At 36.9% G+C, this 26,699-nt stretch overlaps 2 protein-coding genes across 2 annotated transcripts in view; one reads left to right on the plus strand and one right to left on the minus strand.

Moving 5' to 3' along the window:
• Positions 1–3,247, minus strand: part of SCRN3 (secernin 3) — a 42,191-nt gene extending 38,944 nt beyond the window's left edge. Inside the window, exon 1 of the mRNA XM_036876958.2 lies at positions 2,993–3,247. The gene's annotated coding sequence lies outside the window, so the exon portion shown is untranslated. The remainder of the gene's footprint in view (positions 1–2,992) is intronic.
• Positions 3,248–3,314: 67 nt separating this feature from the next.
• The window catches only part of CIR1 (corepressor interacting with RBPJ, CIR1), a 62,353-nt gene continuing 38,968 nt past the window's right edge, over positions 3,315–26,699 (plus strand). Inside the window, exons 1-7 of the mRNA XM_057503895.1 lie at positions 3,315–3,471; positions 15,983–16,077; positions 19,269–19,342; positions 19,918–19,932; positions 20,023–20,080; positions 20,454–20,502; positions 21,330–21,447. Coding sequence (XP_057359878.1) covers positions 3,400–3,471; positions 15,983–16,077; positions 19,269–19,342; positions 19,918–19,932; positions 20,023–20,080; positions 20,454–20,502; positions 21,330–21,447 — 481 coding nt within the window. The 5' untranslated portion in view covers positions 3,315–3,399. The remainder of the gene's footprint in view (positions 3,472–15,982; positions 16,078–19,268; positions 19,343–19,917; positions 19,933–20,022; positions 20,081–20,453; positions 20,503–21,329; positions 21,448–26,699) is intronic.

The raw sequence follows: 26,699 nt of genomic DNA on the forward strand, positions 1-26,699 counted from the left end.
TAATATCTGAATTCAGCAAAGTTGCAGGATACAAAATTAATACCCAGAAATCTGTTGCATTCCTATAAACTAATGATGAACCAGCAGGAAGAGAAATCAGCAAAATAACTCCATTCAGAATTGCATCATAAAGTATAAAATACCTAGGAATAAACCTAACCAAGAAAGTGAAAGACCTATACTCTGAAAACTACAAGACACTCTTAAGAGAAATTAAAGAAGATGCCAATAAACGGAAACACATCCTATGCTCATGGATAGGAAGAATTAATATTGTCAAAATAGCCATCCTGCTTTCTAAAGCAATCTACAGATTCAATGCAATCCCTATCAAAATACCAACAGCATTCTTCAACAAACTAGAGCAAATAGTTTTAAAATTCATATGGAACCACAAAAGACCCCAAATAGCTAAAAGAAGAATAAAGCAGGAGGAATTACACTCCCCAACTTCAAGCTCTACTACAAAGCCACAGTAATCAAAGCAATTTGGTACCGGCAGAAGAACAGACCCATAGACCAATGGAACAGACTAGAGAGCCCAGATATAAACCCAAGCATATATGCTCAATATATGATAAAGGAGTCATGGATATACAATGGGGAAAGGACGGCCTCTTCAACAACTGGTTTTGGCAAAACTGGGCAGCTACATGCAAGAGAATGAAACTGGATTATTCTCTAGCCCCATACGCAAAACTCAAAATGGATCAAACACTTGAACGTAAGTCATGAAACCATAAAACTCTTAGAAGAAAAGATAGGCAAAAATCTCTTGAGTATAAACATGAGCAACTTTTTCCTGAATGCATCTCCTTGGGCAAGGGAAACAAAAGTAAAAATGAACAAATGGGACTACATCATGCTAAAAAGCTTCTGTACAGCAAAGGACACCATCAGCATAATAAAAAGGCATCCTACAGTACAGGAGAATATATTTGTAAATGACATATCCAACAAGGCGTTAACATCCAAAATATATAAAGAACTAATATGCCTCTACACTAAAAAAGCAAATAACCCTATTAAAAAATGGGTGGAGGATATGAACAGACACTTTTCCAAAAAAGAAATTCCAATGGCCAACAGGCACATGAAAAGATTGCCCATCCTTAATCATCAGGGAAATGCAAATTAAAACCACAACAAGGTATCACCTCACACCAGTGAGGATAGCTAACATCCAAAAGACAAGAAACAACAAATGCTGGGGAGGATGCAGACAAAGAGGAACCCTCCTACACTGCTGGTGGGAATGTAAATTGGTTCAACCGTTGTGGAAAGCAGAATGAAAGGTTCCTCAAAAAACTAAAAACAGAAATACCATTTGACCCAGTAATTCCGCTCCTAGGAATTTACCCGAAAAAAACAAGATCCCTGATTTGGAAAGACATATCCACCCCTATGTTTATCGCAGCAGTATTTACAACAGCCCAAATATGGAAGCAACCCAAGTGTCCATCAATGGATGAATAGGTAAAGAAGATGTGGTACACATACATAATGGAATAATATTTAGCCACAAAAAGAAAAGAAACTCTGTCATTTGCGACAACATGGGTGGACCCAGAGGGTATTATGTTCAGTGAAATAAGCCAGGAGGAGAAAGACAAACAACAAATGATTTCACTCATTTGTGGAGTATAAAAACAGAGCAAAACAGAAGGAACAAAATAGCAGTAGATTAATAGACACTGAGAAGGAACTAATGGTTACCAAAGGGGAGGGGTTGGGAGGGTGGGTGGGGAGGAAAAAGGGGATTAAGTGGCACTACAATTTGCAATCACAATATAGGCAGTTCATGGGGACTAGGTAGTACAGCAGAGAATACAATTAATGACTGTAGCATCTTACAATGCTGACAGACAGTGACTGCAATGGAGGGGGAGAGGACTTAATACAGGGGAATGCTGAAACCACAGTGTTGTTTATGTGAAGCCATCATAAGATTGCATATCAATGATACTTTAAGAAAAAGATATTTTCATTTGTAATTTGGAACATCTTAAATCCTCGATTTTAGAAAAGCACGTTTGCTTCCAGAAAGAGCACACTGTTTTACAGTTTCATTTTATTTTATAACGCCCAAACCTTAGAATGGCTTTACACAAGCAGATACCAGCAATTTAAAAACAAATTTTAAATCTAACAAATGTTTCATTCAAAAAACAAAATGACTCAAGAAAGAAGTTCAACCTGAAACTCCGAAGTTTCTTTTCTTCAATGATGGAAAAAGAGAGGTCATGATTGCTTCTGTTCTTTTCAGTGTGAATTTCAACGGTTATATCCTGGATCGCCTTTTATTTGTGCTCCAAAATTAGTTTCCACCACTGCAGAACCTTGGCAGACTAATCTGTATCTAAGCCTCCTGCCTCATCGGTAAAAATCTCAGGGGGCTTTTATGGGAAATTCAATAAGGCAATGTATAAAGAAAGCGTTTCGCACAGTGCATGGAACATATTAGACGCTCAAATGAGAGCTATTATTGTTATTATTTGGCAGAAGAGTAAAGTTTTTACAAAAGTCTTATACTTGACATCACACCCACCCCACCTCCCGGCAAGAGGTCTTGGTTGGTGGATCTCCTATAGCGTTAGCAACCAGGTCCTCTCAAAACCCTGGAGTTTCAAGGGCCATCAAGGTGTACTAGGTGATCTGAGCTGTCTAACCGGGGTTGTAAAAAGAAGCTAAGGGAATATGCCGCCTAGTTAGGAACACGCCTACCCATTTAAAAGGGAAAGCCTTGAGAGCCTTTACTAACTCCCATGTACGTATTCATCATTCAACAAATAATGGCACCATACAACTGGTAACGAAACAGAATCCTCGCTCTCCTGTAAGTTACATTCTATTTCATATGCTTTAGTTCACCAAGCGCTTTCAGAAACATCGCAACATTTGATTCTCACAGTTAGGGCGAGGTGACTGCTGTCATTAACACAGACGAGAAAATCGGCGCAGAAAAGTTTATGATACTTAAGTCAGAAATCACCTAGTAAAGGGCTCGAACTTCAAGCACTCTTGCAGAGAAGCCGCCGCCCAGCCCGTACTCTGCACACCAACAATCAGCGGTCGAACAGCAGCCAACGACACTGCGACCCGGGGCCTCTCCCGGGAGCGCCTTGCTCCCAGGAGGCCCTCAGTCCCAGCGGCCGCCGGTCCGGTCTTCCTACTTCTATTTCAACTATGCACGCGCCTCCCCGGTACACGCCCCTCACCAAGCCTCTGTGGGTGGGGAAAAGGCAGTGGTGTAGCGCGCAGCGGCTTTAGTTGCCGGAAGTTGTCGCCTTTGACTCCGGAAGTTCTCTCTGACACGGAAGCGTAGTTCCGGTTAAGCGTTAGGATCTGTTTACGTTGCTTACTGCTCTAGCGGCTGTCTTTCCCATCGGAGGCTCCAAGATGGGGAAATCTTTCGCCAATTTCATGTGCAAGAAGGATTTTCATCCAGCCTCTAAATCCAACATCAAAAAAGTGAGTAAGGGTAGCCGAGAAGGGTTCTGGCCGTTGGTGCCTAGGTTCCCAGGGGCAACTGGAAGTTAGAGTAGTGGTGTCTCTGGGATTCCCAGGACAATCGTCTTCTTCTCCAAGCCTGAAGCCCTGATGTTCTCGCCACTTCTCCGCTGAGAAACTCGCTGACAAAGCCGGCCCTCGACGTTTATTCTACATCAGCCTTCGTCTGCTTTGTCGGTTCTATCATTTAGAATGTAAATCCATTAGATATGAAGACTGGTAATAGGGTTCCTAAGGACTTTCGTCGGCAGATTCTGGTTTTGCTTTTCGGATCCCAGGAATCACAACTTCTGAGCCCTGTTATCCGGTACAAAGAAGACTCCCTGTTTACTTAAGACAGATCTTAAAGTGGAATAATCCCGCCCTTGCTTCCTCTTTTTATCCATCCGATAATGTAGCATCTGCCTGATGTAATTTTTAAATAATCAATTGCAGGTTTACTAGGTGCAGTGCAGAAAAACCGTGCCGAATATTATGGTGGTGGAATATGGATAGCAGGGAAAGCAGAATGGTGAAGTAGGAAGAGTCTGAGCCTAGGAATCAGACTGGGATTCTAGTTACTCCAGCAGTCACTTTTTAGCCCTGAGACCTTGCACAAAATATTTAGTATCTCTGATCCTTCTAATCTATAAATTAAGAATGGTCTGTGTAGTTGTCTTGACTTGTGAAATATATATGAGGACTAAGTAAGATGGCTTTGAAACAAAGTACCTCCTAGCACTGTGCCCACATATTCAGAGAGTGTTCAGTAAAATGTTATTTACATCTATACACATTCTTAGCATGCTTCTAAAATAGAGGTGCCCCCCAGAGTTTCACCCTTGGCCTGTCTATGTCTTGCTTACTCTATATGCTTCCCCAAACAATCACATCCAATTTCATGGTTTTACCTACCCCCTTTTTTACTCATGACTCTTAAATCTACAATTCTAGATTTTTCCCCCTAGCTTGAGGCACCTCAACACAACTATTTACTAGACAGTTTCATTCTGATAGCCTACAGGCAGCTCAGACTTAACGTATCTGAAATGGAACTTATCTTTCATCCTAAGTCTGCTCTTCTTTTATACTTCCTATCTCATATGAGTAGAAAATACAGAATCCATCCAGTCATCCAAGCCAGAAATTTAAGATTCATCCCTTACCCATTATCCCTTTGCTGACCTCTAGTCAGCAAAGGAATTCCTTTGGTCTTACCTTCCAAATACCTCTTGAATCCATCTCTCCTCTTTGTCAGTACTGCTTGTGTCTTAGCTTTTACCTAGACTGTTTAATTTCGTAACTGATTTTTCCACCTCCAGTCTTGACCTCTTCCACATTCATTCTCTACAGAGCCATCACAATAATTATATTTTTATTTATCAGCTTTATTGATATGTAATTAACATACCATAAAACCACCAATTTAAAGCATACAATTTAGTGGGCTTTAAGTATATTCACAGACTTTTTACCATCATCACATTTTTATTACCCCCCCAAAAACCTGTATCTGTTAGCAGTCACTCCCAATTAGTCCTTAACCTCCCCCTTCCCCATTCCTAGGCAACCACTAATCTACTTACTGTGTCTATAGATTTGCCTATTCTAGACATATGTCAGTGGAATCATGCAGTATGTGGTTTTTTGTAACTGGATTCTTTCGCTTACCATAATCTCCTCAAAGTTCATCCATGTTGTAGAATGTATCAAAATGTTAGAGAATGCATTCCTTTTTATTTCTGAGTAATTCCATTATATGGATTTAACACATTTTAGTTATCCATTTATCAGTTAATGAGTATTTTGGTTGTTTCCACATAGTAGTCTTTAAAGGTAGAAATCTGTTCTCTTCCACAATACTACAGGATTAAGTCCAAGTAATCTGGCTCCAGTTTATTCTTCCTTCTTCATCCCCTCCTGATATTCTACCACCTTAGATTTTATACTTCAGTAATATCAAACTATTTAATTCCTATTTTACATCTTTGGGCCTTTGAGTTGTTCCCTCTGCCAGTAATCTTACCTAGTTTTTTCTTGGCAAAATTTTGATCCTATTCAAAACTCTGCTTAACTTGTACAAAATTGCTTATGTACAGGGTTATTTTTTGCAACAGAGTCTGTAACAGTAAGAAGAAAATTTCTTAACTGTCCATCAGTACAGCATGAGATTGGTTAAATGAATGATGGTATAGCCCCACAATAGAACGGCAAACAAAGCTTTTTGTTTACTGGTCTGGGAATGATTGCCATGTATAAAATTTTATTTTATATATGTTCTGTGTGTGTGTATAAATTGTTACCATTTATGAAAAGAGTGAGAATAGAATGCATATATGTTTGTGTTAGATATATATATTCTTTTATGTATATATACACTAGAACATTTTTAGAAGGATATATAAGAAATTAATAACATTGGATACCTGAGAATTTAGTTGATTTAAAAAATAACTTAAAAACCAAAACTTGCTATAGAGCATTCCATTATGCCAGCCTTCCTCTCTGTCCCCTAAAGTTAATCACTGTCTTGTTTATTTTTATTTTTGTTTTTTTGGTATCATTAATATACACTTACATGAACAATGTTGTGGTTACTAGATTCCCCCCATTATCAAGTCCCCACCACATACCCCATTACAATCACTGTCCATCAGCGTAGTAACATGCTATAGAATCACTACTTGTCATCTCTGTGCTCTACTGCCTTCCCCATACCCCCCCCTACATTATGTATGATAATCGTAATGCTCCTTTTCCTCCTAATCCCTCCCTTCCCACCCATTCTCCCCAGTCCTTTAAATAGCTGTTAGTCCATTCTTGGGTTCTGTGAGTCTGCTGCTATTTTGTTCCTTCAGATTTTTCTTTGTTCTTATACTCCACAGATGAGTGAAATCATTTGATACTTGTCTTTCTCTGTCTGGCTTATTTCATTGAGCATAATACCCTCTAGCTCCATCCATGTTGTTGAAAATTGTAGGATTTGATTTCTTCTTATGGCTGAATAATACTCCATTGTGTATATGTACCACATATTCTTTATCCATTCATCTATACTGATGGACACTTAGGTTGCTTCCATTTCTTGGCTATTGTAAATAGTGCTGTGATAAACATAGGGGAGCATCTGTCTTTTTCAAATGGGGCTGCAGCATTCTTAGGGTAAATTCCAAGGAGTAGAATTCCTGGGTCAAATGGTATTTCTATTTTGAATTTTTTAGGAACCTCCATACTGCTTTCCAAAATGGTTGAACTAATTTACATTCCCACCAGCAGTGTAGGAGGGTTCCCCTTTCGCCACATCCACGCCAACACTTGTTGTTGTTTGTCTTTTGGATGTTGGCCATCCTAATTGGTTTGAGGTGATATCTCATTGTGGTTTTAATTTGCATTTCTCTGATGATTAGCGATGTGGAGCATCTTTTCATGTGCCTGTTGGCCATCTGAATTTCCTCTTTGGAGAAGTGTCTGTTCAGATCCTCTTTTTTAATTGAGTTATTTGCGTTTTGTTTGTTGAGGTGCATGAGCTCTTTATATATTTTGGATGTCAACCCCTTATCAGATATGTCATTTATGAATATATTCTCCCATACTGTAGGATGCGTTTTTGTTCTACTGATGATGTTCTTTGCTTTACAGAAGCTTTTTAATTTGATGTAGTCCCACTTGTTCATTTTTGCTCTTGTTTCCCTTGCCCAGGGAGATATGTTCATGAAGAAGTTGCTCACGTTTATATTCAGGAGAGTTTTGCCTGTATTTTCTTCTAAGAGTTTTATGGTTTCATGACTTACATTCAGGTCTTTGATCCATTTTGAATTTACTTTTGTGTATGGGGTTAGACAGTGATCCAGTTTCATTCTCTTACATGTAGCTGTCCAGTTTTGCCAACACTAGCTGTTGAAGAGGCTGTCATTTCCCCATTGTATGTCCATGGCTCTTTTATCATATATTAATTGACCATATGTGTTTGGGTTAATACCTGGTCTCTCTATTCTATTCCACTTGTCTGTGGGTCTATTCTTGTGCCAGTACCAAACTGTCTTGATTTTTGTGGCTTTGTAGTAGAGCATGAAGTTGGGAAGCAAGATTCCCCCTGCATTATTCTTCCTTCTCAGGATTGCTTTGGCTATTCAGGGTCTTTTGCGGTTCCATATGAATTTTAGAACTATTTGTTCCAGTTCATTGAAGAATGCTGTTGGTATTTTGATAAGGATTGCATTGAATCTGTAAATTCCTTTAGGCAGGATGGCCATTTTAGCAATATTAATTCTTCCTACCCAACAGCATAGGATGGATTTCCACTTATGTGTATCCTCTTTAATTTCTCTTAAGAGTGTCTTGTAGTTTTGAGGGTATAGGTCTTTCACTTCCTTGGTTAAGTTTATTCCTAGGTATTTTATTCTTTTCGATGCAGTTGTGAATGGAATTGTTTTCCTGATTTCTCTTTCTGCTAGTTCCTCCTTGGTGTATAGGAAAGCAACAGATTTCTCTGTATTAATTTTTTATCCTGAAACTTTGCTGAATTCAGATATTAGATCTAGTAGTTTTCGAGTGGATTCTTTAGGGTTTTTTATGTACAATATCATGTCTTCTGCAAACAGGGACAGTTTGACTTCTTCCTTAAAGAATCTGAATGCCTTTTATTTCTTTGTGTTGTCTGATTGCTGTGGCTAGGACCTCCTGTACTGTGTTGAATAAAAACAGGGAGAGTGGGCATCCTTGTCTTGTTCCTGATCTTAGAGGAAAAGCTTTCAGCTTCTCACTGTTAAGTATGATGTTGGCTCTGCGTTTGTCATATATGGCCTTTATTATGTTGAGGTACTTGCCCTCTATACCCATTTTGTTGAGAGTTTTTATCATGAATGGATGTTGAATTTTGTTGAACACTTTTCAGCATCATGTGATTTTTGTCCTTCTTTTTGTTGATGTGGTGGATGATGCTGATGGATTTTCAAATGTTGTACTATCCTTACATCCCTGGGATGAATCTCACTTGATCATGGTGTATGACCCTCTTGATGTATTTTTGAATTTGGTTTGCTAATATTTTGTTGAGTATTTTTGCCTCTGTGTTCTTCAGGAATATTGGTCCGTAGTTTTGTTTTGTTTTTGTTTTTGTTTTTTTTGGTGTCTTTGCCTGGTTTTGGTATTAGAGTGATGCTGGTTTCATAGAATGAGTTTGGAAGTATTCCCTCCTCTTCTATTTTTTGGAAAACTTTAAGGAGAATGGGTACTATGTCTTCTCTAAAATTCAGCAGTGAATCCATGTGGTCTGGGGGTTTTGTTCTTGGGTAGTTTTTTGATTACCAATCCAATTTCATTGTTGGTAATTGGTCTGTTTAGATTTTCTGTTTCTTCCTAGTCAGTTTTGGAAGGTTGTATTTTTCTAGAAAGTTGTCCATTTCTTCTAGATTATCCAGTTTGTTAGCATATAGATTTTCATAGTATTCTGTAAAATTCTTTGTATTTCTGTGGTGTCTATTGTGATTTTTCCTTTCTTATTTCTGATTGTGTTTATGTGTGTAGATTCTCTTTTTGTCCTTCATAAGTCTGGCTTGTGGTTTATCTATTTTGTTTATTTTCTCAAAGAACCAGCTCTTGGTTTCATTAATTTTTGGTATTGTTTTATTCTTCTCAATTTTATTAATTTCTTCTCTAATCTTTGTTATGTCTCTCCTGCTGACTTTGGACCTCATTTGTTCTTCTTTTTCCAGTTTCAATAATTGTGAATATAGGCTGGTCATTTGGGATTGTTCTTCCTTTTTTAAACAGGCCTGGATTGCTATATGGTTTCCTCTTAGAACAGCCTTCACTGTGTCCCACAGAAGTTGGCTCATTGTGCTGTTGTTTTCATTTGTCTCCATATATTGCTTGATCTCTGTTTTAATTTGGTCATTGATCCATTGATTATTTAGGAGCATGTTGTTAAGCCTCCATGTGTTTGTGAGCCTTTTTGTTTTCTTTGTACAATTTATTTCTAGTTTTATACCTTTGTGATCTGAGAAGTTGGTTGGTACAATTTCAGTCTTTTTGAGTTTACTGAGGCTCTTTTTGTGGCCTAGTATGTGGTCTATTCTGGAAAATGTTACGTGTGCACTTGAGAAAAATGTGTATCCTGCTGCTTTCAGGTGTTGAGTTCTGTAGAGGTCTGTTAGGTCCATCCGTTCTAATGTGTTGTTCAGTGCCTGTGTCTCTTTACTTATTTTCTTTCTGGTTGATCTGTCCTTTGGAGTGAGTGGTGTGTTGAAATATTCTAAAATGAATGCATTGCATCCTATTTCCCTCTTTAAGTCTCTTAGTATGTTTTTCACATATGTAGGTGATCCTGTGTTGGGAGCATAGATATTTATAATGGACATTTATAATGAGTCCTCTTGTCGGACTCACCCCTATACCATTATGTAATGTCCTTCTTTGTCTCTTGTTACTTTCTTTGTTTTCAAGTCTATTTTGTCTGATACAAATACTGCAACACCTGCTTTTTTCTCCCTATTACTTGCATGAAGTATCTTTTTCCATCCCTCACTTTTAGTCTGTGTATGTCTTTGGGTTTGAATTGAATCTCTTTTAGACAGTATATAGACGGGTCTTGTTATTTTTATCCATTCAGTGACTCTATGTCTTTTGATTGGTGAGTTCAGACCATTTACATTTAGGGTGATTATCGATAGGTTTATACTTATTGCCATTGCAGGCTTTAGATTTGTGGTTCCCAAAAGTTCAAGGGTAACTTCCTTATTATCTAAGAGTCTAACTTAACTCACTTAGTATGCTATTACAAACACACTCTAAACATTCTTTATTTTTTTCCTCTCCTTTTCTTCCTCCTCCATTCTTTATATATTAGGTATCATATTCTGTATTCTTTGTCTATCCCTTTTATTACCTCTGGTGACAGCTACTTAACTTGAGGAACACTTCCATCTATAGCAATCCCTCCAAAATACACTGTAGAGATGGTTTGTGGGAGGTAAATTCTCTCAGCTTTTGCTTAGCTAGAAATTGTTTAATCCCACCTTCAAATTTAAGGATTTAAATTGCATTAAATATATCATGCCACTCCCTTCTAGCCTGTAAGGTTTCTGCTGAGAAGTCTGATGATAGCCTAATGGGCTTTCCTTTGTATGTGATCTTATTTCTCTCTCTGGCTGCTTTTAATAGTCTATCCTTATCCTTGATCTTTGCCATTTTAATTATTATATATCTTGGTGTTGTCTTCCTTGGGTCCCTTGTGTTGGGAGATCTGTGCACCTCCATGGCCTGAGAGACTATCTCCTTCCCCAGATTGGGGGAGTTTTCAGCAATTACTTCTTCAAAGACACTTTCTCTCTCTTTTTCTCTTCTCTTCTTCTTCTGGTACCACTATAATATGAATATTGTTTCATTTGGTTTGGTCACACAGTTGTCTCAGGATTCTTTCAGTCTTAGAGATACTATTTTTTCTCTGTGCCTCAGCTTCTTTGTATTCCTCTTCCCTAATTTCTATTTCATTTATACTCTCCTCCACCATACCTAATCTGCTTTTAATACCCTCCATTGTGTTCTTCAGTGATTGGATCTCCATCCTAAATTTGTTGCTGATTTCTTGAATATTTTTCTCTATCTCCATGAGCATGTTAATGATTTTTATTTTGAAATCTCTTTCAGGAAGATTCATGAGGTCGATTTCATTTGAATCTTTCTTAGGTGTATTCATAATTTTGCTTTGAACCACGTTCCTTTGACGTTTCATAATTTGTCTGTGGTGCCCTCTAGTGCCCAGAAACTCTACTCTCTGGAGCTGCTCAGTCCCTGGAGCAATGTCGGGGGTTGCAGGGGAGCGGTGTTTGTGCTAGAGGGGAGGAAAGAGCTATTTCCTGCTTCCTGGCTGCTATGCCTGTCTCCACTGCCATAACAAGTGGGCCAAACATGCTGGTATAAGCCTCTATGCTTTGTGTTTGTAGCTGCCATAGGTGGGGCTTCCCTCTGGCTGGCCTGACACCATGGCAGCGGTTGCCAGTTTGCAAGCCTGAGCCAGGTGCAGGCTAGCCAGGAGGATGACACAGTTGACTACGTATCACGGTGGGGGACCTTGGAGCTGCTGGAGTGCCTGAAGATTGTTTAAGCACCCAACCCTGTTCCATGAGGTCTGCTCTTTTCTCCAGGTATAAGCAGTCTGGTGCAGCCTTCTTTCCTGTTGCTCTTTCAGGATTAGTTGTATTAAATTATATTTTCATATTATGTGTGGTTTTAAGAGGAGGTCTCTGTCTCACTTCCCACGCCACCATCTTTAATCCAATCTCCACTGTCTTGTTTTTTATCTTATATTTATCTCCATTACCCAAATAATATCAGACTTTATGTCATTATTTATTTACACAATCCACATTCTTTTTTTTATGAAATACCTTAAACATATGGAAAAGTTAATATGATTTTCTGTTAGCAGATTCTGAGCTTTTTTTATTCTGAGTATTTGAATGCAAGAATATGTTTTATTACTTCTTATTCCAGTCCATGATATATATTCAGTATGTGTTTAAGGTCTTCAGCAATTGAGTCCAGCAAAATAACTTTGTAAAATCTAAAGCTTTGATATGGTAGTTATTCTTTTTTTATTGAAATACCATTAATATACAATCTTACATCGGTTTCATATATACAACACAGTGGTTCAACAGTTACCCATATTATTAAATCCTCACCCCCCACTAGTGCAGTTTACTGTCTCTCAACATAGGAATATGTTACAGAATCATTGACTGTATTCCGCATGCTATACTACTACCCCTGTGGCCAACTAATATTATGGTTGAGAAGTTTTGTGCCCCTTAATTCCCCTCACCTTCCCACCCACCCATCTTTACACTTCCCCCATGGTAACCACTAGTCACTTCTTGGTGTCTATGAGTCTACTTCTGTTCTGCTTTGTCTTTATATTCTGTAAATAAGTGAAATTATATGGTATTTATCTTTCTCCACCGAGCTTATTTCATAGAGCGTAACACACTGTAGATTCACGCATGTTGTTGCCAATGGCAGAATTTCTTTTTATGGCTGAATAATATTCCATTTTATATATGTACCACCACATCTTTATCCATTCATCTATTGATGGACACTTAGGTTGCTTCTATATCTTGGCTATTGTAAATAGTGCAGCGATAAATATAGGGGTGCATATATCTTTTCAAATCAGGGATTTTGTTTTCTTTGGGTAAATTACAAGGAGGGAATTACTGGGTTGAATGAGGAACCACCATATTGCTTTCCACAGTGGCTATACCAATAGATATTTCCATAACAGTGTAGGAAGGTTCCCATTTCTCCACATCCTTCCCAATACTTGTTATTTCTTGTCTTTTAGATAGTGGCTCTTCTAACTGGTATGAGGTGATAGCTCATTGTAGTTTTGATTTGCATTTCCTTGATGATTAGTGATGTGGGGCATCTTTTCATGTGCCCATTGGCCATCTGTATTTCTTTTTTGGAAAAATGTCTGTTGAAGTCCTCTGCTCATTTCTTAATTGGGTTATTTGTTTTTTGGGTGTTGAGGCATATGAGTTCTTTATATATTTTGGATGTTAACCTCTTATTGTATAAATCATTTGCAAATATATTCTCCCACACTGCAGATTGCCTTTTTGTTCTGCTGATGATCTCCTTTGCTGTACAAAAGCTTTTTAGTTTGATGTAGTTCCACTTGTTCATTTTTTATTTTGTTTCCCTTGCCCAAGGAGATGTGTCTGGGAAAAAATTGCTCATACTTATGTTCGAGAGATTTTTGCCTATGTTTTCTTCCAAGAATTTTATGGTTTCATGTCTTACATTTGTGTCTATGTTTGTGTGCTTAACTCCTTTGGGTTCCTGGACCTGATTCCAGTGGGCAGGGGGAGAGGTGGCTTCCTGCCCCCCACCACAAAACCGAGCAATTCTCAAATTCCAGCAGGGTATCCAAGAACACAACTCAATTCTGATGCTGTCTGCCCAGAGACAGCACCAGATTCCCCAGGTTAAGGGCTCCATCCTACAAGACTGCCCTTCACCCCCAACTCCAGACACTGGTCACCAGCCCCAGGCAGTTACTTACGCTTCTGACCTACCAACTACAGATTGGAGGTTCCCACGACCTCCCCCTTAGGTTCAATTAATTTGCTAGAGCAGCTCATTGAACTCAGGAAAACATTTAATGTTTACCAGTTTAATAAAAGATACCATAAAGGATACAAGTTAACAGGCAGATGAAGAGAGACATAGGACAAGGTCCTAAATAAAGGAACTTCTATCCTCTTGAAGCTTGGGGCCTGGCTTAGTGGCACATGGGAGTGTTCTGGTTCCCCAAGCATAGAAGCTCTCTCCAACAGAGAAGCAGGATCCAAGAGAGTGATAAGCTCCTTGGTTTTTGTGAGAGTTTCATTGCATAGTCATGATTGACTAAATTATTGGCCATTGGCTGATTCAGCCTCCAGTCCCTGCCCTTGGGTAGGGTCCAAAAGTCTCACTAACGTGACAGAATACCCATTTCACCTTTAAGATTTTGCAGTATTTTCAGGAACTGTGGATGAAGACCAGATATACCTGGGAAATATATATTTGGTCACCTAAATGCCCAAATACGTATTTCTTATGACTCATTGTATGGGAAGTTCTTTCATCTATTTTGAGTTTACTTTTATGTATGGAGTTAGACAGTAATCCAGTTCCATTCTCTTGCATAAAGCTGTCTGGTTTTCTCAACACCAGTTGTTGAGGAGGCTGTCTTTCCCCATTGTATATGCATGGCTCCTTTATCATTTATTAACTGACCATACATGTGTGGGTTTGTTTCTGGGCTCTGTATTCTGTTTCATTGATCTCTGAGTCTGTTCTTGTGCTAGTACGATACTGTTTTGATACTGTAGCTTTGTAGTGTAGCTTAAAGTCAGGGACTGTAATACCCTCAGCTTTATTTGTCTTTCTCAGAACAGCTTTTGTGATTTGGGATCTTTTGTGGTTCCATATGAATTTTAGAACTGTTTGTCTTAGTTCATTGAAAAATGCTGTTGGAATTTTGATAAGGATTGTATTGAATCTGTAAATTGTTTTGGGCAGGATGGCCATTTGACAGTATTAATTCTTCCTATTCATATTCACAGGATAGATTTCCATTTATTTGTGTCTTTTTTCTCTCTCACATGAGTGTCTTATAATTTGCAAAGTAAAGGTCTTTCACCTCTTTGGTTAGGTTTATTCCTAGGTGTTTTATTCTTTTTGATGCAGTTGTAAAGGGAATTTTTTTCCTAATTTCTCTTTCTGCTAGTTTGTTGTTAGTATATAGGAATACAATAGATTTCTGTGTGTTAATTTTGTACATGGTAGTTATTCTGTTAGAAGTAATATGTTATTCATTAGAAAGTTAAAATGTTATTTTACCATACAACAAAAACTTGCATTTCTCTGGTGCAACTGTTTGCATTTTGAGCTACAGTGAAAATTCCAAACATATGCCTTTTACTGCCAATCCCAAGTGTAGATTTTTCTTCTACAACATTACATTGGTAAGTATGAAGCCAGTGAAGAAACTTGCAGGAACTTACACCAAAAGAAATTTCTGGTATATACTGTCCCTGAAGGGTTCTCTTTTCATTTCTGTTTTTGCTTTTTTCTTCATCTGAATCTGACCACATCTCAAACTGTGTCCCCATAGAACTTTCCTATCTCAGTACTACTAAAATACTTATAAGTATTCCTGTTTTGTTTCTGAAATTGAATAATGTCAGTCTTGTCCCATATACTCCCCTCCACACTTATCTCCCTTACCCACAGTTAATAATTACAATTTTTTCAATGTGTTTGTCCTCAAATTTACCTTCTTGAAACTTAGCATGTTTGGAGAGAAAGTTTTGGCTTGCTGTTTATGTTGAAGGGACATCAAGCACTTTGTTCTTTATTCTAAAAGTGGTAGGAAGATACCTTTTAAACCTGGAATAATACTTTCACCACTTCTATGATTTTCAGAATTTAGCATATGGTGTTGGTGCCCTTGAGCAACTACAGGGCATCTGATGCATCTTTGTCTTATCTGTGCTTCCTGTCGTTGCTTCCCTTTTTTCTACAGTACCTTTCCCTTCCTTTTTTTGCCTCCTTTTCCTCTATTTCTCCTTTCTTGGACAATCAGTGACAACTATTGGTACCATAGGCATTGTTTAACCCAACTGGTTGTATCCTGTGTGTTTTCCAGATGTTCCTTCTCTTCTCTCTGGATAACACAGATACTGAATGCAAGAAGTTATTGTGTCACAGGTGTTTTAAGTGGATCTCAAGTTTGACATTTTTGCTGGAAAGTTTAGCTATTTCAAATGGTTGGATTTAAGGACTTGTACCAAAATACAAATCAGATCTTCACCTGTTACTTTGTAGTGGTGTCATTATGACCAAAATAGATAGTATTGTTAATTAGATACAGTAACATTTTATATTTTATTATAAAAGAAAAGTAAATTTCCTATTTAAAATTTTTACTTCATTTATTTAGGTATGGATGGCAGAACAGAAAATATCATATGATAAGAAGAAGCAAGAAGAATTAATGCAACAGTATCTTAAAGAACAAGAATCATATGATAATAGGTAAGAAATTTCTACTGTGCTGGTGTAATTAGTTGCATGAGAATAATTCCTTACTCAGTCATATATTAAATTAGCTTTTTTGAATTGAATGTTCTAATCATAGGATTCTACTCCCTGTAAACTGTCTTTATCTGTGTACTTCTTGTATCTATAATGGTCACTTTTTCCAATCTTACCAATAATTCACACAAAATATAGATTGATATGACTCCACATACAGTTTATGAGCAAGTCCCATGTTAGACAAAGCTTAGAAGAACAATGAAAGTGTACTCAAGCTACTGAGACCTCTTAAGAGTCACTTCTTGAACAGGCCCTAAAGTGAAAAGACACACAGGACAGCTTCAAGATGTAAAGTGAAGTGTCTCTATTTGACCTGCGTATCATTGGCAGGTCATGGCTAGAGTTCTTCATTGGTTTATTACAGCGTAGTACCTGCCTTTTAGCTATTATCAGTTTATGTTGGTATTTGCAAGTCTAACTCTGTTATTTTCTGGTTTCTCTTGGTTACTCAAGCAAGTGAATAGTGGTGTTTTTGTAATATAGACTGTACTCTTCTTCCATTCAGTCCTGTTTTTCATCAAGATGTGGAACTTAAGCTAAGTAATACTAACCTATTGCTAAATTCACTCTAAAATATGGTATATTAAGAGCAAAACTAAATAAAACTTTTAATTCAATTAAGTACTTTTCTCACTAATTTTTTATTTAATCTGGTTAAACTTTATTGGATACCCACTTCATGCAAGACAACAAATGGTGGTATAGAGGCCTGTAAAAGTGTGACATGTTTTTTCTCTCTAGCCTCAAAGAAACCTAGTAAGGGATATGTACAAAGTGGTTTGAGTATACTTTTATTGTTTTTCTAAGCTTTGTCTAACTTGGGACTTGCTCACAAGTTATTGATCCCTATGTACTTTTTTAAAAGAGACAATCACATTTATTCTGACTGGATAAATAAAAGGATTTGATGGAAATCAAAAATTTGTACATTCACTCTGCATAGAGTCAATAGGAAAAAAAAGAATGTGTACAGGTTTTTAGGGCAAGTTAAAAATGCCAATACCATAGCTTTACCCTTTCTGTTGAATTTTTTACCTGTTGAATTTTGCTTGAAATAGCAACTGATCTTCCAGTTTTGATTTTCGGTTACTTTTGTCTCAATATAAATGAAATAATTTATAATTTTTAAGTGTACAGTTTAGTGGCATTAATTACATTCACTGTGTTGTACACCGTCATCACTATTTCCAAAGCTTACTCCATTACACCAAATAGAAACTCTGTACCCATTAAATATTAACTCCCTCTACCCTCTCCCTTCAGTAACCACTATTCTGTTTTCTGTCTCTATGAGTTTGCCTATTACAGGAACTTCAGATAAGTGGAATCATATTTATCCTTTTGTGTATGGCTTAATTTCACTTAGCATAATGTGTTCAAGATTCATCTGTATTGTAGCCTTTATGATAACTTACTACTTTTTATGACTAAATAATACTTTCTTATCTGTATCTGCCACATTTTATTTACCCATTTATCCATCAGTGGACTCTTGGGTTGCTTCTACCTGTTTGCAATTGTGAATAACACTGCTGCTGTAAACATTGGCATGCAAAGATCTGTTCAAGTCCCTTCGGGTACATACCTAGGAGTAGAATTGGTGAATCATATGGTAATTCTATGTTTGGCTTTTGAAGAACCACCAAACTGTTTTCTACTGTGCTGCACCATTTTTACATTCCTACCAGTGAGTGATGCACTAGAGTTCCAATTGCTCTACATCCTTGCCAACATTTGATATTTTCCCCCTTTTTAATAGTAGTCATTTTAATGAGTGTGAAGTGGTATCTCATGGTTTTGACTTACATTTCACTAATAACTAGTAATGTTCAGTTTGTCATGTGTGTGATTTTAATTTTTAAAATGGTGTTAATTAATATAATTTACACAGTTCTTTAAAGTATGTTGGTTTTAAGTATAATTACAGAGTTTTGGAGCCAACACCATAAACTAATTTCAGAATATTTTCATCATCAAAAAAGAAATCTTGTACTCATTAGAGTCACTCCCTATTTCCACACCCTGTCTCCCCTTCTTCCTCTCAACCCTAATTTCCTTTCTGTTTCTATAGATTTGCCTGTTCCGTGTAAATGGGATCACATGATATGTGGTCTTTTGTGACTGGCTTCTTTCACTTAGTGTAATGTTTTTGAAGTCTGTCCATGTTGTAGCGTTTATCAGTAGTTCATTCCATTTTATGGATATAGATCCTGTCATCCTTTTGTTCTCCTTTTTTTTTTTTTTACAGTTCTTTATAAACTCCAATGGAAATAAGAAAAGAGGAATTATTATTATGTGGTATATCCTTTGTGGTTGACTTTTCTAAATATTAGAGGAAATTATATTCACTCTTTAGGTCTTCTTTATAATCAGTATTTCAGTTAGATTTCATGAATTAAAGTTTTCACTCAACCAGTCATTCAGTTTGTTGCAGACCTTTTTCTATAAAAAGCACAGCATATATATTGCTCTGAACACTGAACCCAAATGTTTCAGTGTTAAAACAACTGAAAAGAAAATAATTTTTGAGGTGCAGCAGACATTGATTCCATCGTAATTCCATGTAATTAACCTGTTGTAGAATATCTTTAAACTATTCTCATTTCATTGGCCTTATTAAAGAATTTGATTCTCCTATTGACGTTGACTCTTGCAAGCACTAATTAGATTTGACTTTCGAAAGAAATTCCAGAGAGATTCATTTTTCCAAAGCTGTTAGATCCCTCACAATTAAGAAAAATATGTTGACACTATTTAACTTAATTCCAAATTTGTGCTGGCATATAGGATTCCAAAGCTGTCACTATTTCCATACCATTTCAGAGTTTAAGAAAAGCATGTGAGAGTGACCATGGTAATTTTCCCCCATTCTGTTGGGAAGACCAGTATCTCTTAGGTAATGAGAAAGTCCCAAAACTTAACAACCAATTACTAAAGAGGCAGCACTGTTTGAATTTCCATTCAGATATTGTAGATGTCATCTAATCAGTGGAGGGAACTATTGGAACATTATCTCTAACAAAAAATCTTTTGTTTTAATTCCATTAGAGTTTTCGGGAGTGGAGGGACAGTTATTCTGTAATTTTTTTCTCCTACATAAGATTAACTTTATGCCTTATTTCATTTAGATTGCTCATGGGAGATGAACGTGTAAAGAATGGCCTTAATTTCATGTATGAAGCCCCACCAGGAGCTAAAAAAGGTACTTCCTCATTTCTCTTTTTTAGGTCTTGATGTATTTGCAACTAAAGATTGAGAACTGTTATGACAGACATCTAAAAAAATTTGTTCATCTTTTAAAATCTCTATTATTCTATAAAGATAATTTTTAAATACTATAATCAGTACAGTAGATTAAAACTAAAATATTTGTCTAATCTAGTAATATTTCCTGCCTTGTTCTTTGGGGAGGTAAAAAAACCCTCAACATCAGCAGAAGTACATTTATTCTTTTATAATTTGTGTATATCTATCTTTAGTTCTTCTTACTGAATATACTTGTAAAGAGCATATTGACTATCAGTGAAAAATATAAAAGTTTAACTATTAGTAGTTAACATGCTTATTAAATACTATCTCTTGTTCAGTATTGTATTTTATCCTTCAGTGATTTGAATTTTATTTTTTGAAAGAGGAAAAAAGTTAACCAATAAATTCTTACAAATTAACAATTAAATACCATGATATCATAGTATGATATATGGCAATAGACTTTAATGTTGAAGTTTTTAACTTGACCTACCTTTTCTCCCCCCATATTTTTGATACACAATCAAGAAAACAAAGAGGTAAGTACTATTTTCATATTTGGATTTACTTGCAATAGATTGTAATTTTATGGAAAAATTGAAAGACTTTTTAATGAATGTTTCTAGAAAGAAGAAACAGAAGGAGAGACTGAATACAAATTTGAATGGCAGAAAGGAGCCCCACGAGAAAAGTAAGAACTGATTTTCTTTTGAGATAAAATACACATCATTAAATTTATCTGATAGCCCATCTTACATTGCCTTTTCATTAATTAGAGAAGGCAATTAATGTGAAAATGTATTTTAAATGATTTGTCTTGTGCCACTAATTTTCTTGATCATAGTCTTTAGCTTGATACACATTTTCATGTTTTTTTATCAGAAGTCATCAGATTGGATACTCGATGAATTGCTGTTTGAAATGCTAGATAGATGTTATAGTTCTATATGTTTATTGAAGTTACTTTTTGTAATATACTTAGAACTACAAAACTTCTTCAAAATTACTATTAATTTATTAAATTATTCTTAATATTGTGTTTGTACATTTTCTCTGCTTAATAGATATGCCAAAGATGACATGAACATCAGAGATCAGCCCTTTGGTATTCAGGCAAGTGACACATATTTTACTCTCTTGCAGTAGTTTTTATTTAATAAATACTTCTTCTTTATGTTGTCCAAATGGTATTCAAGCTGAAAAAGGGCTTTATGACTTCTATTTGTATTAGGTAATAGACGCTTTAGGAGAGAAACACTAAATATAGTAGACTGATAGAAGATAGGAATCAAAAGTTTTATAGTGATGGTTCTAATAATGGTCTCTTGAATTTTCAAGAAATTGAGAGAATTAGCTCAAAGTGAAGAAAAGATGTAAAACTGTTTGTTAGAACCAGGACAAGCTATCACCAGAGGGCCATATTCTTCTTATAAATAACATTGCTTAGAACACTGCCTGGATTATTTATTTACATACTGTCTGTGGTTGCCTTCCTGTTACATTGGCAGAGTTGAGTAGTTGCAACAGAGACCTCTGGCCCATAAAGCCTAAAATATTGACTGTTTGGCCCTTCACAGAAAGTTTATCAACCCATTTTAGGAAATTGAACTTCAAAGGTTAACTTTTTAAAATTGGAGAATTTAAGTTTAAGCCATAATATAATTCTTTTTTGAAATTTTGCCTTTCTTTTGGGATGACATGGTTTTATTGCTACCAAGTAAGAATCAGAAGAAATCAAATCCATCCTAGCTTTTAGGCAGAATTTATAGTAAAAGATTTTACTATTTGTATTAAATTACCAAATATAATTATGACATCTCTTTCCCTGGAGATCTGTTAGAAATGAGAGTAATTTAACTTAAGCCCTACCAAGGAATAGATTGAACATTGGTTAGATTCTTAGTATTTTAATAGCTAAAATAATATTTACTACTTCTCAGGTTCGAAATGTGAGGTGCATTAAATGTCATAAATGGGGTCATGTCAACACAGATCGAGAATGTCCTTTGTTTGGTCTTTCTGGAATCAATGCAAGTTCAGTTCCCACTGATGGCTCAGGTAGGCACTAAACATGGTTTATTTATTAGTTTTAGAGCTTATATCAAAGATAAACAAGGAAAGATAAGATAATGTTTTTCTTTTATCTCTTCAGGTATTATTTTGGTTTGATTTGGTTTGGTTTTGGACTATGTCACATTCCCAAAATATGGTGGTCAATGATAAACTCTGATCAGATATTTTGAATATGAAGTGCTGTGTATTGGAATTAAATTTAATTTTTCTAGCCAAGGGCCCCATGAACTTAATTTTAAAAGTAAAAGGTATATTAAACATAGTTTATGAGGTTAATAACCTAAAAATTGAAGGGAGAAATGGTTATTCCTCATATTCATGTCCTCCTGTATTGTAAAAGTAGGGTGGGCTGGAAGTCTCAGCAGTCACCTCTTTTTAGTTCAGAGATAAAAATCAAAACAGTTTAAAAAAAAATTAAATATGTTAAAATTGGTTTTTATTTGAAAGTTATTTACCCTTCTACATACTATTGTCTATTTAATAATTATTGGTCTAATTTGGTTTGGAACATTTGGGTTCTTTTTATAAAAAGATATTAAAACTGAGAAGTTATAACATCATCAGCATCTTGTTAGTATATTATTGAGGCAGCCACACTAATTCAACTATAATTCATAATAAATCATAGTGGAAATAACCTGTTACCTCTAAGTCATTTTCACTTCTATGAGCTTCAACTCTTCATTTTAAAATAAAGATAATAAAGATAACTCAAGAAATTTTCAGCATTTTTAAAGTAGCTATAGAACCTTCACTTTTTTTTAGAGAAATCTTACTTGAAACCCCAGTATATAGGACATATAAAAATAGTTGCTGTATAGAAGCAAATTACCAGCAGGACGGCCCATCATCTCAGTTAATCTAGGTGTTTGCTGCACCTCATTAGACTTCCCATGGCTTCCACTGCACCTCTGAATCCAGAGTTCATTCTCAATCAGCATATGGCTGACAGCATTCTATAGCTAGAATTCTCCTTCCAGCAAACCAGATGCAGACTGTAGGATTCAAGATGCCATTTCTCATAGTAGTGTTATGGAAAATACTGGAAAGCCTGGACAAGATCACTGACGGAAGAACCAAGCGGCACTCGGAGGTCTTGGAGTGTTGAAGCTTTATTTCACACTGGCGGTCTCAGAGAGGAGTAATCTCCCAAAAGTCTGAGCCCTGAACAAAGGCAAAGGGAGCAACATATATCTTTCTGCTTCTGTATCTGTAACATTCCTACGTGCACAGCAACCGAGCAAGCAAGGGGGAGTAAGTGCCTGGCAGAGCGGGGAGTGAAGGGGAGAGGGAAGTTAAGGGAGTTTCTATTGTCTTTGCTAAGAAGAGCAGCAGAAGGGAGCTACCTGGACTAGACTGCTGTCCCTGACCGCTGTGTTGAATATTTTCCTTATCAGTAGGAGTTTAGGAATTTGATCCATTATCAAATTTGATACTAGTACTTTAATGGTGTTATGGATGTCAGAATGGGTAGAAGTATATATTATATTACAATTAATTTCTTAAAAATTCTTAATGCTCTAAAAAAGGTTAAGTAGCCCCATATTAAGTAGATGAAAAAACTGTTTGCTCAGGGGTAAGAGAATATTGGTACACACCTTGGCTGGCAATATCTTATGCAAGAACATTCCACTTAAAACCTACATCCTGTTGCTCCCTCCCCCAGCTGGTAAGAGAAGGGAGAGAGCCCCAAAAGAAAAAAGGCTCCCAAGCAAATGGGGTGGAGTAGGATATATGTGGGGAACCCACTGGCTCTGATATTTCTAACACTAATGCTATTAGTCAAAAGGGATTTGTTCTTACATTTCAAAGGTATATTTTGTTTTCTAGAAGGGGTTACATGTTTCTCATCTTTTCCTTCACTCCAGCCTCTGGTGCCCTTACAGTCACATGACTCCTGTGTTGGCTGGGGGTGGGCAATTGTAGCAGCTGCCCTTGTTCCACAGCCTCTTCTTAGTGTGATCCTGCTTCTGAGAGAATTAAGTAGGATAGACTTCAGACTTAGCCCTATACTTAATAATCAACAGACCTGCTTTCTCTTGAGTCTATATTAGGAAGTCTACTAACAACTACCAAAAGAACTTGTGCTATTTAGTTAACCTATTTTTAAGAGTATTGCAAACAATGAGTCAAATATAAATGAATGATTATTGGCTCTTCTCCAGCCATCTTTCTATATTCATTAACCTTACAATAACTGTCATTCATCTTACACAGTTTCTGGACCCACTTGTGGTAGGGTTTTACTGTAGTAGTGTTCATTCTTCAATCAAATGAACTTTTTCAAATAAAGTGAATGAAGTAGAAAAATGCTCAAGATTTTGACTCCTGTCAAGTTTTTAACACATGAATAACCAAGCTTGAGAAGTCTACAAGTGACTCTTTCTATCTAAATGCATTGAGCAGTGGGTTGGTAGAGGGTAATACTATAGTTAATATCCTTAATATGTAAAATATTCTTTCAAGTCACTGTGAAAAAAATGAACATACAAACATATAGGAGCAAAGGATACAAATATAGTTGGCTTATAAGAAGAGGAATTCAAATGTCCATTAAACCTATGAGAACATTTTCAGCAACATTAACAACCAAAGGAATGGAAACTAAAACAGTATATTATCTTTTTGCCTATCAAAGCCGGCAAAGATTTAAAATAACTATGCATCTGGTGGTAGAGCAAGTGTGGTAAAATGAATGTTCTAATCCCCTGTTGATAAGTTGGAGCAGCCTTTCTGAAGAGTAATTTGATGATAGGTATCAAAAGCCTTAAAAACATGTACATCTTTTTACCTAGAAATTAATCTTCCAGGAATTTATAGTAAGAAAATGATAAGGTAAATGCTCTAAGGTTTATAGTAATGAAAGATTAGAAACAACCCTAAATGTGCACCAGTGAGGGGTTGGTAAAATAAACTACTCATTTTTTCAACAGTCATTTATGGAGCACTTACTCTCATTTTTCTAGGCTCTAGGAATACAATATCAAGACAGAAAAGGTCCTTACTTTCAGTATATTGGGAATGGCACAAAATAAACTAAGAACTAAGAAAATACTAGAGATTTTTAAGTTCTATATGATGAAAAGTAAATTGGATACTATGTAAGAACTAAATGGGAAGTACTTTAGATTAAGTGGTTAGGAAGGGCCCCTCTGGGGAAGTGATGTTCAGCTGAGATTTAAATAACAGGAAAGATGCAGCCCTGAAAGACCTGGGCGAAGAGCTTTGTCATCTTAGGCAGAAGGAGCAGCCTTCCACACAGAGGGAACCATAAATTCTGAGAAGCATTGTACTTAGTGGTTAAGAGCATAGACTGTGGAGCTATGAAGCTACACAGATGCCTGATTTGGAACCCGTGCTCTGCTGCTTAATAGCCATGTAACTAAGCAAGCTACCTACCCACTCTATACCTCAGTTTGCTAATGTCTGTAAAATAGGTATTATACTTGTATCTGCCTCCTAAGGTTGTTATGAGAACTAAATGAGTTAATATATGTGTGCTGCTTGGAATAGTACCTGGTACATACTAAGCACTTTATAAATATTTTAAAAAAATAAAGTGCATCTCCCCAAAATGGAATACCATCTAGCCATAAGCTACAGATACATGAATAGAGCTATAGATCTATGTTGACATATAAAATATACCAGAATATATCAAGTTAAAAAAAAGTTAAGAAGCAGTATTGTTTAAAAGTATGTAAGGCATTCTGTGTTTAAAGCTAAAATGGCCTTCTAGAATTGAGTCAATTTCTAAATCTATAAGATTTTTTAAGCTCTGCCTTTGATGGTAAAAGGATGGCTCACTGAATTAAGAGCCCTATATGAAAATCAATTCTTTGAACTAATTTTGTAGTTTGTGAGGTAATCACATTTAGCAACTAGGTATTTGACATCCTGTGTATCAGTCATAAGTTGTGTTTTTTGAACTTGTGGGTTCCAAGCTCACAGAAGAAATGGCCTGTACCCTAGTTTACAGTCTACTCAGAAACATTAAATTAGTATCATATAAGAAACAAAGAATAACTCAGTTTACAATCTAGTCAGAAAAACAAGAGTATTATCTAAGAATCTATTTAATAGAAAATAAGTGTAAAATTATGTAGTAAATAGAGGAGGTGGGACTTAAAATGACCTTTGAAGAATTATTGAGATTTAGATGGGCAGAAAGGAAGCTTGATGAAAAGAAAGAGCAGAAGAAAAACAAGGACAGTGGAGCCAAGATGGCGGCGTGAGTAGGACAGTGGGAATCTCCTCCCAAAAACATATATATTTTTGAAAATACAGCAAATACAACTCTTCCTAAAAGAGAGACCAGAAGACACAGGACAACAGCCAGACCACATCCACACCTGCGAGAACCCAGCGCCTCTCGAAGGGGGTAAGATACAAGTCGCGGCCCAGCAGGACCCGAGCGCCCCTCCCCCCAGCTCCCGGTGGGAGGAGAGGAGTCGGAGCGGGAGGGAGAGGGAGCCCAGGACTGCTAAACACTCAGCCCTAACCAACCGCACCGGAGGGCAGACACAGGGCGTGCGTGGGGTGCTGGAAATTAGGGAAACAGGACAGTAAGACCTGTGAGTGGGTCCCTGCAGCTGGCGCCCCTGTGACAAAGAAAAGAAAGTGCTTTTTTAAAGTCTTAAAGGGACAGGGACCCCACAGGTGGACGGAAGCATCCTGGGACACTTAGCCCAGAAGCTGGGAATCCCGGGGAACTCCAGGCGCCCTAACCCCCTGGGCAGCAGCTCTGAGACCCCCTCACAGCGATAAACAGTCCCCCCGTCCGTCCCCCTCTGTCGCCCCGCCATAGCAGAGTAGCAGCCTGAGGCTGGCCACGCCCACAGCAAGGGAGCTTCCTCCATAGCAGCTGGACAAGGAACAGACCCAGTCTACGCACAATTGCCCAACACAAGCCGCTAGGGGTCGCCGCTGTCCCAGTAAAGAAAGGCCAGGAGCAAGTGGAAAAGGTCTAGGCTCTCCCAGCTGACAGACAAGTCAATAGCATACCACTGCATCTATCAACATGAAAAGGCAAAAAAATTTGATCCAGACCAGGCTAACCCAGACACCTTCCACATCCTCTCCTGAGAAGGAATCTGGGGAGGTAGATTTAACCAATCTTCCTGAAAAAGAATTCAAAACAAAAGTCATAACCATGCTGATGGACTTGCAGAGAAATATGCAAGAACTAAGGAGGGAGAATACAGAAATAAAACAATCTCTGGAAGGACTTCAAAGCA

Source organism: Manis pentadactyla, chromosome 6 (assembly GCF_030020395.1).
Source record: "Manis pentadactyla isolate mManPen7 chromosome 6, mManPen7.hap1, whole genome shotgun sequence".
Lineage (NCBI taxonomy): Eukaryota > Metazoa > Chordata > Mammalia > Pholidota > Manidae > Manis > Manis pentadactyla.